Genomic DNA, 14,117 nt, shown 5'->3' on the forward strand with positions numbered 1-14,117 from the left:
TGGTTTCTCCTTTGATCAGTTTTTCCTTTAGTGTAATACCTCGCTTTGCTGATTTTCACTGTTGTTTTTCAATTCCTCTTCATGAAATATTTTGCTGATGATGTTCTGTAGTACAGGCTTTCAACTTGTAAATTCTTTTAACTTTTTTTTATCATGGAGGTTTTTATTTCATCATCAAATCTAAAGCTTAATTTGCTGGATATACGATTTTTGGTTGGCATCCATTTTCTTTCAGAGCTTGATATATGTTCCAGGATCTTCTAGCTTTCAGGGTCTGTGTTGAAAAATCTGCACATAATGTAATTGGTTTCCCACTATATAATCTGATTACTTTCCCTTGTGGCTTTTAATATTCTCCCCTTATTCTGTATGTTAGGCAATTTTATTATAATGTGCCTTGGTGTGAATTTGTTGTACATTTGATGTCCTGTAAGCCTCCTGAATTTGGTTTTCCAATTCATTCTTCATGTTTGGAAAATTTTCTGATATATTATTTCATTGAATAGATTTTTCATTCTTTTGGTTTGGCACTCTATGCCTTCCTGTATCCTGATAACTCTTAAATTTGGTCTTTTTATGCTATCCCATATTCTTGAATGTTCTGTTCATAGTTTCTTACCATTTTTACTGTGTGGTCTACATCCTTTTCAAGATTATATATTTTGTCCTCATTGTCTGAGGTCCTGTCTTCCAAGTGGTGATGCTTTCAATTGAACTTCTAATTTTGCTTATTGTTTTTTTCACTTCAAGGATTTCTGGGGTATTTTTAGAACCTCTATCTCCCTATTGAAGTAATCTTTTTTTTTTGAAACAATAACATTTAATAATATTTAAAAAGATGAATAAAGCCTCAATTATTTGTGGGCATTTAGTACAAGGGCATTCAGGTCAGAAGTCCTAGGGAAAATACAGAACAGAACAATCAATTTTTTATAATGAAAACCTCAAGTCATTCTGAAAATGTTAAATCACACTGGCCATATTGTTATGGCGTGGGAACACACCATTCTTTTAAGAGCATTTGAATAAAAGTCTATATACAGAAAATGATGATAGGAATAGTGCCTTTCTTATGTGGAAAACTTAGTTATGGATGACGCTTCATTTCACCAAATAGATCAAACAAGAGGGGAGTTTACCACATATTGAAATGAGCTGTATTCTATTTAAGTGAATTTGTTTAACAATATTATATTACTTCTTTTTTAATATTTTTTATTGGTTATTCAAAACATTACAAAGCTCATGATATATCATCTTTCATACATTTGACTCAATTGGGTTATGAACTCCCATTTTTACCCCAAATACAAATTGCAGAATCACATCGGTTACACACTCACATTTTTACATAATGGCATATTAGTGACTGTTGTATTCTGCTACCTTTCCTATCCCCTACTATCCCCCCTCCCCTCCCCACCCATCATCCCTCTCTACCTCATCTGATGTTGTTCAATTCTCTCCCTTGTTTCCCCCCCTTTCCCCTCACATCCTCTTCTATGTAATTTTGTGTAACATTGGGAGAGAAAGGGAGAGAGAAGGGAAAGCATATGGAAATGGTAGGAGACCCTCAATGTTGAAGTAATCTTTTGCTTCCTATATTTTTCATGTAGCTCATTGTCAAAATGATCTTTTGCTGCCTGTATTTGCTCACTTACATCATCCTTTAAGTCATAAAACATTTTAATTATGAGCATCCTGATCTCCTCTGTAATTTCTTCTGCTGTGCCATGGATTCTAATAATATGGTTTCTTGATTTGTTTGGAGCACTTTCTTCCCTTGTCTTTTCATATTGCTTGTGTGTCTTCCATTTTAGTACTGTGGATCTAAGGTGTAACTGTTTTTACCCTATAGCCTTATAGTGTCCCTGTAGGGATCCAATACCTCTCCTTTGAGGCGAAGGACAATGTTAGCAGCTCCCAATATAACAATATCCACCCTAAAAAACAAATGTTTGCTGTTGAAATGTTTACAGTTTGGTCACAATGTACAGAAATGAGAAATTCAATTATTATCTACAATATACTCAGTAGGTTTGTAAAAGGTTACAATTTCTAATGGTGGACAAAGAACCTGGAGTGAGGAGTAGGATGATATGGTGAGGAGGTAGAAGGTGACAATGTAGAGTTATTATATCTTAGGAAGTATGAAAGAGAAATCTAAAGAGGAAGATTAGTAACAGGAGAAGGGAGAGGAAGTAATTTGGGGTAGACAAGTAGGTGGGAAGACAGTAGAGTACATAAAACGAAGACACATATATATTAAGAAAAATAAAAAATGTTAAAATTGTAGAAACTGGTGGGGGAAAAAGAAAAAATATATACAACACAACTGTAATATACTATTCAGACATGTCAGTCCTCAAAATCCTAATTCATGCATAGTACTTGGTTTCACATGTTGGGGATGTGAGGGCAGGAGAATAGAGAGGGAGAGGAAAAAAAAATCTTGAAGGAAGAAACAGGTATTGTGTTGGTTGGAGATCAGTATCTTTCCTGCTTCCCTTCTCATCTAATAGGTGGGGTCTTCTATTGTTAGTTGGTATGTCCACCCTCAGGCTGGTGAAAGTAACCAGGGTATCACTGTGTGGGGGTAGTGGCTGCTGGAGAAAGCGGTAGTTAGAAACTGGGTACCTGGCCAGCCAGAGTTCCAAACTTGGAGTTGCCCCCACTGAAGATGGTGATGAAGGTGACCCAAGATGGAGGCACCTGCTTTCAGTGGTGGGGTGTTAGGTTGGGCGGGGGGAGCCGAGAGCGATGGTATTGGACGATGAGTTCAGAGATGAGCTCTGTGCCTTGAAGTGTGTGGCTATCAGTTGACTTCAGAGCCTGTGTGAGGTTCTCGGGTGCAGGCAGGCTACTGCATGTAAGGGACTATCTCCGTTGCTGCAGAGTCCCATGAAGGTGGCTACCAAGGGAGCCCCACATTGGTAGATGGGGAGTGGTGTTGAGATTTCCTACTTATGGGAAGCTCCAGGGTGTCCTACATGGGAGCAGTATCTGTGATTTCTCTAGTGTGGGTAGTTAAAAGTTCTGTGCGGGTGCTGCTGCCACTGATGGTCTCACTTGGGTACCCAGTAGTCCTGCCTGAGCGAGTACTTGGGAGACCTACTCTGAAGTTGAGGACTGGAGCCCTGGACGGCCTGGGATGTGATTTCTGCCCTGGAGCAAGAATATTGCTAGCAGAGAAGCAGTATTTTCACTACTTGAGTCCCAGGTCACTGAGCGACACAGAATACTGCCTCCCTCTGGCCTGCCATCTTGGATCCCTTGGATTTTTTTGATGTTCATCGCATGCCACTCACTGAGAGGAGCTAATTTGATTTAAACTGGATCAGACATCACACCTGATTTCTCTGTCCATCAAGAAACATGAAACCTGATGGGTAAGGTGGCGCATGCCTGTAATCCCAATGGCTCAGGAAGCTGAAGTAGGAGGATCTCAAGTTCAAAGCCAGCTTCAGCAAAAGTGAGACACTAAACATCTCAGTGAAACCCTGTCTTTAAATAAAATACAAAACAGGGCTGGGGACATGTCTAGTGCCCCTGAGTTTAATCCCCAGTACTAAAAAGAAGAAAAAAATAAATGTAAATTCTTCTGAGGGGGGAATGCCACATGTTCACATACATATACAAACAAACAACAAAAGAAAACTAGCAGTTTATGGGGGTGGCTAAACTGCCCCTTGATAACCAAGGACCATCTCTTCTGTGATTAAACAGAGCCACACTCGGCCACAGTTGAGGCATGAGTAGAATGGGCTCATTCAAGAATATACTTCCCTTAAATTTTTCACTTAATTTTTTTTTATGTCAGGAAATCAACTTTACAGTGATATTTGCTTCTATCTTTTTATGCATTTAGCCTCATCACAAATTCTTTTCAGGGGGAAAAAAAGTGAATGTGAAAGAAGAAGGGCATAGAACCTGGAGGATTCTGTTTCAGTTCCAGGATGTTGGGTGGGGAAGAAATGCAGGTTCTTCACCTGGCACTGAAACTGTGTCTCTGGAAGAGCTGTTTTTAAGCTGGCAGTGTGTTACTGAGGGAGGAACAGACTTTGGATTAAGATCCAGGTTCAAATCCTGCTTCTGCCAGAGGAGAGGTCACTCACCTTTGACCCTTAGTTTCCTCATCTGTAAATGACTATACTCAGCACCACCTCCTGGAGTTTTTTGACTGCCCAGTATCGACTTCCTGCTGTATACTTCCTTTTTCTTTTTTTAGAGCATTTTCAATTTTATTTTGGTCTAAAAGTCATGTCATATTAAAAAAAAAAATCCCTAGGCTTTGACTCCACAATGAAGGGAAAATATCTTGTTTTCCACTTCAAATGTGTGTCAGTTAGCTAAGGACTAGCAAATTATGTTTTTTACAAACAAATAAGTATATGTTTGCATGCACTTTCACTGCTTCTTAGTCTTTAAAGAGATTGATGCTTTAGAAAGTTTAAAAATAAGTTGAAAAAAAAATCTTATGATTGATAGAACTTCGAAAATACAGATGATTTGAAAGTAGGATCTGTGCTGCCAACTGGTGAGAACCTGCTGTAGTTCCATTTTCTTCCAAGTTTAATGACTGAGATTTCTTTTGGAGTTGGAGTCCTTGTTTGGCCCCAGTAATGATGTTATGGACTCTCAGAACCTGTATCAGATATGAATGTGCTAAGGGATCTACCCAGAAGGAAGCAATTATACCATGAGAGGGTGGGGAGCACTTGGGCCTCTGGATTGTATCACCTTCCATATGACCCTGGACAGCTTGTGAGAAAGGCAGAGAAAGGCAATGGAAGAAGGGGCAGAGAGGGAAAGTAGGAATTTGGTGGTAGAAAATGGTGGGAAAGAGAGTGACCAACTACATGACTAGAAGTTTGAATAATAACGAAGACTGGAATGTGGACTTTCAAAAGTTTGTGATTCAGCTTGTGGCAATAAGTTGAATATGCATAAAATGTGCTTTTTATGTAGTGCAGTTGGCAGCACTGAACTGTCATGAAGAAAATCTGATTTTTATAGTCATCTTTGATTCTCCAGGTAAGTAAGTATGAACTCCGAGTCTTAGAGAAACACCAGATAGATCAATATTAACCACAGGAACAAATTTAGATACAGATAGGATTCTGATATCGACTGTTTTAGTCAGCATTTTTATTGCTGTGACCAAAAATACCTGACAAGAGCAACTTAGATAAGGAAAAGTTTATTTGGGGTTCACGGTTTTAGAGGTCTCAGTCCATAGAGTTCTGACTCTTTGGGTTTGGGCCTGAGGTGAGGCAGCATACCACAGGGGAAGGGCCTAGTAGAGGAAAGCTGCTGAGTTCATGGCAGGGTCAGAAAGCAGAGAGGAGGAGAAGGAGCCGCAAGGAAGATGCACCCTCCCAGGGTACACCCACTGAATCATCTCCTCCAGTCCTGTCCTACCTGTCCACAGTTACCACCCAGTCCATTCAAACTAGAACGGACTGACTAGATGACAGCTCTCACAATCCAGTCATTTTCCCTCTATTTCTGCAGCCACAGGAACTTTTGAGAGAAACCTCCTGTTCCAACCATGACACAGAATATGTTTCAAAAGGTCCAAGACTGTGTCCCTGTTCTTATTTATTGTAAATCTATTTTATTAATGATTAAAATTACTTGAATTTGGTAGGTCAGTGTTTACACATGCTTTATTGTCTGCTGAAAATTTTCCCACAATGGTATTTATTTTTACACTCTAGCAGTGTGCTTTGCACATACTAGGCACTTGATAAATATTTGTTAGTGGAATGAATAAATGATCAGTACTTACTGTACTAGATTTTAAATGGTAGTCAAAAATAATTTTTAAAATATTTTATCTATTTTCCTATGTTGCTACTTAAGTCAGACTCATTTTCCTACATTCATACCGCCAAGGTTTAAGCAGAACTTATGAAAATGAGCATCAAACATGTGTTGTATGTGTTTAAATGTGAATACTTTTGCATACCCACCTGGTATATGTATCAAGTGTTACTTCCTTGATCTTTCTAAGGAAGAGAGCCCCATGTTATAGGGATAACCCACAGACACTCTACACAGAATACGTGCTAGGGGCTGAGAGAGGTGGAGAAGAAGAATTGACAAAGATAGCAAGAATTGAATGGACTCCAGTTTCACTTGCTTTCATGATTTCTGTATATTTTTGGAACTTACACATAGAAGCAGGAGAGGAAGTAGAAAACTTAGATCTCCTCAAGAGGGAGATATACTTAGTTTATTATTGTTATTAGTATTATAAGGCAGGAACACTGGGATTTTTCAGGTTTCTATTGTGACTGATAAAACTGAGTATGGACAAGAAAAGAGGAAAAGTGCAACAAATAAAAATTGGTACAAATGAGAATATAATTAAAAAAAAATCCAGAGAGGAGCCTTGAAAAGGCCTTGTTTCTTTGACACCAGACAAACAAACAATTTTTCTGTTAAGCTGGGCTACAGAGAGATGATCCATAAAAGTTCTCTCAGTTCCCATGCATTTTGCCTAATACGCACCTCAAAAATTGCAGCTACCTATGTAATCATGGTTCTTTTAGGAGATATGATACACATTGTTTAATAATCCTTGGCTAAGAATAACCTTTTATAATGAGGCACCTATATCCATTTAGGTACTCTCTCATTGATTTGTTTTTCAGAGAGAAATAAAGTAATTAATAGTCTGTTACTGCTTATATTTTACAAACTATCTCTTACTATTTGTCTTCTTGGATTTAATCAGTCCTTTCCAAAATAATTGACTTCCTGACTTAATTTTTCGCCAAAACCAATTGTTTACACAGATATAGCAACTCAAGTCCAAATTCAATAGTAAAAATGTGGCCAATAATGTAAGTACTATAAAATACTATTTTCACCTCACAATCATCAACCATCTGCTTTGCTGATAAACTTCTATAGATGGTAATATTTCTGTAAGCCCATCTGTTCAACAAAGGGTCTCGATTTTTTTAAGGAAATTTCATTATGAGAGTATCAAGAGTTAAGACTTGAGTTTTAATAATCTCTGTCTCTACTTTTCATATACTTAATGTAAACATCTGAAGGGCTTCATGGTAATCATCAAGTCATATATGAATTTGTGAAATATTCTAAGTCCTAGGTAGTCTATCAGAAAAAGGAGTTTGGGGAATATCATGCTGAACAGGTGGAAAGCTCTCTTGAGAAGACTGAATGTGGATATGTGTAACTTCTACATTAAGAGTCAAGTATTGGGGAGGAAGTGAAAAACAAAGCAACTCTTAAATTTATGAAAATGCAGGAAAGGAGAAGAAGCTGAAAAACTGCTATCTAAAATATATGAGAAAGGACAAAATGAATTATTTGGCATAGATTACTAGCATTTAGAAAAACCTGTAATATGAAGAAACTAGAAAAATGTTGATTTTGTGGGTCATTAGAAATATATTTTGTAAGGGAATGTAGAAGAAACTCTTCTGAATAATATTTAAAGGAAGCCTCATTAATATCATTAGTTTCGGTTTGGAGGCCAGGATTGATGCATTGAATTAACTCATGCAAAATCATCCAATTGCAATTGCCTAGGTCACAGTTTCTGATTAAACTGTTTCTAATATGATATTTCTTATTGGCTTTACCAAACTACCTGATTAGGATAGATTTTTAAAACACTTTAAAAACCCTTTCATTTGTGAAATCTTAGTAATGTGTCACCTGTGTCCTCTGAGTCTTGACACAGTAGGGACATTTCAATATAGAAAGCTTTTGCTAGCATTTATAGAATATGGGGAAAATACATGACATACTACCCCATGTGGTAAAATACTGAGCTCCATTTAGGTTGACAATATGAAACTGTGGACAGGACGGTATGATCTGATTCCTTGGGCCTCTGTCCATATCTCTGCTTTGTCCTCTAACAGATAGGAATGTTTCTAAGTGTTATTTTTCTGCCTTTATATTTATAACCCTCCTTGATCCCATATTTCTTTTTCTAATAATTCTTTTGAGACAAATCAATTGCTCAAATTAAAGGATTATGGACCTTAAAGAATTATCTAGTAGAATGCTAAACAGCAAAACATAGCTTCTGAGAGGCATGATAAAAGAAAATGAATTTTCGCTATTCTCACTTTGATTTCAGGATAGCCCAGTTATGCATTGAAAATATTAGTCAAAATTAATAAAAAGGCAAACCTGAAGGAGTTAGTTTAATGGGGAAATAGCATCCCAAGCTTAAAAGTGTGGCAGCCTGCCCTTGCTCATTATGACCTCCAGGTGGTGCTGTTTACCTAGACATGGAAAGCAGAAGCTAAGCCCCATGCCTTTGCTTAGGTTTGTAGCTGGTCTTTCATTTCTTCAAAATATTTTTCGTTTCTACAGATGTGTTCTTTTAAATGGTCAATAAAATTTTATAGCCACTATTTGAAAAATTGCAAGATTATTGTGATTTGTGCTTGCTAGACAAGAATATTTATGTCCAGACATACCCAGAGTCAGGTGGTTGTGTTTGTTCATCCGCCTTACTCTTCTTCTCTTCCATTTTTCTTAGCACCCAGGCTCAGCCAGACCTTTGGACCGCGGATAGAGATTGTCCAAGTGCTTATGTGATTTCAGAATATATTTCTAGTTCAGCAAAGGCAACTCAACTCCATAGGCCTCTGAGTAAAGAACACCGTCCTTACAAGAATGCTTTTATCACCTAAAGTCAGTGGGCTTTCCTAAAACATCTGATCTGACTTTTTGGCAAGGTGATACTTGACAGACACCAAAAATGTTTTGATGTTTTGAGGTCACCTATGCAGTGATACCCCACAATCCAATCCAGATTCTTCAGGAAAGTGTTCCTAAGAGGGAGGGGAAAATGAAAGAACATGTTTTAAAAATTTGTTTTTGTTTTCCTATTTGGAGAGATTTCAGGGCCAGGAATAATAGAAATCTCATCACAGCAAAAATGGCGCTAGGGTGGGTGTGAAGTGGTATCACTTTCATCACAGGTGAAGTTTGGAATTTTTAAGTTTGGCTTAAAAAATAACTGACTAATATGCCTTTCTTTTTTCTTTTTGCCCTTTTATTTTCTCTCATAAGGGGTTTGTCAACAAGCTGGATGAATTTATTCATTGGTTAAATGAAGCCATGGAAACCACTGAGAATTGGACTCCTCCTAAAGCAGAGACGGATGGCCTCAAACTGTACCTGGAGACACACTTGGTAGGCAAGATTGTATTGTTCTTATTATCAGTAATTGAAGGACGTTAATGTGCTGCTTGTTTGTCTATTTAAAACATCAGTTTTAGTTACCAATATTCATTACATGCTAGTGAAACCAAATTCTAATGGGGTAAACTACAAAAGCTGAAGATTTATAGGTGTTTCAAGTAATATTATGAAATTTAGAATTCAAAAAATTTTTTTCCAGAAGGGTAAATAACTATTTAAAAATACCTTAGAAAATTTTACTAGTGCCTTGCTCTCTCAAGTGACAATCAAAGGTTTTCCTCTTTAAAAAAAAAATAGATTAATGAAAGACAATTTTGATGACCATTCTAAGCTTTCTAGAATTCTTGTAAAATTAATGAGCCTCTCATTATCAAGAGGGTCTACTTTATCTGTTCTACACTGGGTTATTTTAATAAAATATTTAAAACAATGATCTCCATCATTTTTGCTGCTATGTGGATTTTTCAGCAGATAATTAATACAACTGCCATTATACCCGTCCCTGTGCACAGAGAAAACCATGGAGGAGAAATGAAATACACTTGGATGAATATGTTTCTGAGTATGTTAAAAGCAAGAATTATAGACTGGGGGACATTTGATGAACCTCATGAGGTTTTTACTGAATGCTTCAAATGGCCGATATCAATTATGAAGGGGCGGAAACCAAGTAGTAGAGAGTGATAAAGCATGAAGAAAAAGCACATTGTCACAGGAAATGAAAATCCAAGCTTTAAGGGTCTCATCTTCATTCCCCACACTGATAGCATAAAATTGACAAAGGCAATGAACACGAATCCTTGGGTACCCAACTGTGGGGTTGATTTTCTGCCCCTCTTACAAACTCAGAATTTGGATCGAGTGAACACCGTGTGGGAGTCCTACATATGTGTGTGTTCACAGGGCTGCAGAACTTCGGTCTGTGATGTTAAGTGGGAGACAGAAGGGAGAGACTGTGAGAGGGAGAAAAGAGAGGAGAGCAAGAGAAAGAAAATGTCTTAGTGTTTATGTGTTTGTGTTTTGCAGCATGTTTATATTGTTGCAAGAAAGCCTCAAAATCCTCTTGCTGCATGCAGATAGCTGTACGGATGATAAAAATGACAAAATGTGTGGCAGAGGACGAGCATATTGCTTCCCTTTTTGGAGACCTGAGTTGATGGTGTGTAAAAATGCCAGTGACCCCAACTGCCTCTCTTGTACATGTATTTTTAAATAGTGCCCTTAGTATTCAATTCCCTGTTGAGTACAGTTCCAATTTTTTTTTTTTAAAAAAAGAGGGCATTTCATAATAGCAAGATAAAGATATTCAGTGCTTTATAATGTAAATTGTATTAATTAGAATGTCAACTTTTCACTGGCATTGTTCTGACAGAAATTCTAATCTGTGTTTAAACAGGAGTATATGAACTTTATTTCACATTAAGTGTGCTGTCTTAATTTTCTTGATTTAATATTTTATGGAAAACACACATTTAGTTTTTGAGGTCCCAGAGGGCATGGGGGCATAAAGAGCACTTTAACTCTAGGTTACTTATTGAAAGCTGGGCTAGGAGAGGCTGAGCCAAGATCTCCTTCTGCTTTAGGAGTTGAGCAATACACCCCTTTAAACCAGTGTGTGCTCCCATTCTCAACTCCAGTACTCCAGAGATCCTTATTTGGTATCCTTGTGTTAGACTCTGTCTCTGTCTATCCCAAAGCTGTCCACTAGAATTGTCTGTGATGAGGGATTATTTTATATTGCACTGTCCTATACAGGTACCTCTAGCTACATGTGTCTGCTGTGAGCTTGAAATGTGACTAGTGCACCTGAGGAAATGAATTTTTAATTTTAGTTAACTACATTTGAATTTAAATTGCCACATGCCTAGTGACTACTGTTATTCTATCTATCCTTATAAATTGCAGCATGTTTTAAGGTGAGTTATAGGCATCTGTATCTGTCTCATAATGACATTCTCATCCAAAACGTGAAAATCATTATTTACTTTGCTATGGATCTCTATACTGGAGAAACATAGCAGAAGGTCCTTCGTAAGATAGTTCTCTTCAGAATAGCCTTGTTTCTGCCTAATGATTGAACACTTTCTTTGACGAGTTTTCTCCTTGATCATTTCTGATTAGTTGGTGGGAATGGAGACAATTTAGGAATATCTTCTCTACCTTGGCTTTTCAAATAGTAAGAGACTATGACCACTGGATATTAAGTCACAATCACAAATTTCACTTTTGAAATTATGAATAACAATGCCTGACAGTTGCTAAAGCCCTAGAGTGTGTGGATTGCTACTAAGTGACACTTAAGGACAGTCATGGGCTAGGATGTGTCTCAGTGGTAGAGCACCGCCTAGCATACACCAGCCTCTGGGTTTGATCCCCAGAACTGCAAAAAAAAAAAAATCATTAATAGTTACTGTTCATGCTGTTCATTACTCTAGACATAGCCTGTGGCTCAAAAATCCTTCAAACAGACTAAGTTTTTCTGTCTCTGTGTGTCTATATTGTCCTTCTGACCATTATTGTCATTTATATTTTTATTGCATATTCTTGCTGTCATGCTGAATTAATATTGTTATTCTCAAAGAGAAGGCAAAGAAAGTTTACCTTCCCTTAAAAGCAAATATATAAGTAAGCCTAGAGATTTATATTCCTTACATCCTATGTAAATGACTCTTGCTTCTAACAAGTGGGTAAGTGGTATTTGCAAGGTTATCCAATAGTAGAGATAGCTACACGTTTATTTAAATGACTTTATAGATTCTATAACTTAACATTAAATGAAGAGAGGCACAATCCCATAGAGTGAGAATCCACCCTAGTATAATAGCTGGCACCCTGTAATATTAATTGTAAAGAAAAACAAATATAAAAATCATAACAAAAGTTGTACATTTATATTTTGATATTTGATTCAATTATTTTCCATGATGGTAACCAAGGGTTTTCACCAACACAAATCAATTAAAGCTTTATAATACTTTTATGAGAGATATGAAGGAGCTTTATTTTAACAGTAAGAAATACTGTGAAATTGCAATTATACATCAATGATTTTCCATGATAATTAATCTTCTGCTTGAAACCTGGCTGCTCCTTTCAAAACTGTAATTCCTATCTTCTTAGAAAATGACATTTCAAGAAAATGTCATTTTGGAAGTGTATTTTGGGGGGTATCGAACAATCCTTCTTTGAAAATCACTTCTAAAATAGCATTATATTGGTCTATTCTTGAATAGACTCAGTTCTCTGTTTCTTCCCTCACCTCTGTCTTTCTACTACTTTTAAAAACAGCTTTATGGAGGTACAATTGTCATAAATGGTATACTTTTAAGTATACGATATTATGTTTTGACAACCTGCAAATCATATATGCCCATGAAATCATTACTATAATCAAGGTAATGAACACACTCATCCACCCACAAAAGATTCTTCATGACTCTTTGTAATTCCTCTCTCCTTCCCTTTCCATTACTCAGCAATCACTGATCTGCTTTATATCATTATTGGATTTGTATTTTCTAGAATTTTATGTGAGTGAAACAAACATATGCATTCTTTCTGGGGGGAAGAGGTCTGGTTTCCTTCGTTCAGCATACTTATTTTGAGATATGTTGTGTTTCCCTTGTCAGTTGCATTCCTTTTTATTGCTGAGTAGTAGTCTATTGCATGGATGTACAATGGTTCATCTATTCACATGCTGATGGATGTTTAAGCTGTTTTCCCCACAATCTTTTTGATTGATCACATTTGAGCAGAACTATAATAAATAAAAGCATAGTAAATACACATCATAAATAGCTCTTGGCAAGCTCTTTAGATTTTTTTTCTCTTAAGAGAGTTTATTAATTTTTATCTTTTAAGAGGATCTTCAGAATTAGAGTGCTTAAGAGCAAAGCAGCAGATCAGACCAGCAATCACCTCTCTAGAACTTCCATTTCATATCCATTTGCTCCTGAATTGATAATTCTGATCTCCCAAATTGTTTTCACACATGCCTTGCTCACCCAATGACCACTAGAGCATATGCAATCAGTCCCTGGAAAACAAATCAAAAATTCACTTACCTAGAGCCAATCAGAGTGTCTGGTGAGAGAAAGTGAAGTCAAATCAACACCAGACAGTTGTGCCAAGATTTAGGGGAAAAAAAAAAAACCAAACACAGGGCCCCTCTTAAACTTGGGGAGTAAATTTTTGTAGGCAGCATATGTTTTAATAGGCAAACCTTAACCAACCACATAGAATTAGTCTTAGAGAAACCACATTATTAATGGAGTTTGATGAATGAGAAAAGTGGAAGGAAATGGTGACTATAAATTCCAGTTTATCTATTTCAAGCAACTTTGATTGCCAGGAAGTTATTTAGTTGTTAGGAATACATGGTAAATGAACTTAGTTTCTTTCTTTCAGGGATTTTTAACCTAAGGCAGGAAATCATAGATCGTATGTAGTCATTTATAGACACTTTAATTGCTAATATAATATTCTGTTCAGGACTTTTTGTAGGATAAATGAAGCACTCTTAGGAGTATGGAGGAAATTTTTTATTTGTTATTCTTGGGAATAGAGAAGATTCAAAGAGTAATTTGATGTAGACCTCAAAGGACATGTATAATTTTGGTAGGTAGAGACAGGAGGAGAGAAAATGGGAGGAAATTTTATAGGCTAGATAAGGTAGGTGTGTTGAGCCATCTGGTGTGACCTAGACTAGGTTGGAATCTTGCAGGTTGGGGCTGATGGTAAAGGAGATTGAATGACTTTTTCACAGATTGAGTTTTTCTCTGGAGGAAATAGGGACCCACTGAAGGTCTGTTTTATTGTAAAACAGGAGAGTGACATGAATCAACTATAAATGCTATGGGAGTAAAATCAGCTTGGCATAATTAACTAGGTGAAGTACAGGGCTTAAAAGAGAATAA

General features: G+C 36.8%; 1 protein-coding gene across 2 annotated transcripts in view; it reads left to right on the plus strand.

Moving 5' to 3' along the window:
• The window catches only part of Akap6 (A-kinase anchoring protein 6), a 321,551-nt gene that overhangs the window by 72,108 nt on the left and 235,326 nt on the right, over nt 1-14,117 (plus strand). For both annotated transcript variants that reach the window (XM_026413799.2, XM_026413806.2), the window contains exon 4: nt 9,070-9,192. In XM_026413799.2, coding sequence (XP_026269584.2) covers nt 9,070-9,192 — 123 coding nt within the window. The remainder of the gene's footprint in view (nt 1-9,069; nt 9,193-14,117) is intronic.

This window comes from Urocitellus parryii, chromosome 6 (assembly GCF_045843805.1).
Source record: "Urocitellus parryii isolate mUroPar1 chromosome 6, mUroPar1.hap1, whole genome shotgun sequence".
NCBI lineage: Eukaryota > Metazoa > Chordata > Mammalia > Rodentia > Sciuridae > Urocitellus > Urocitellus parryii.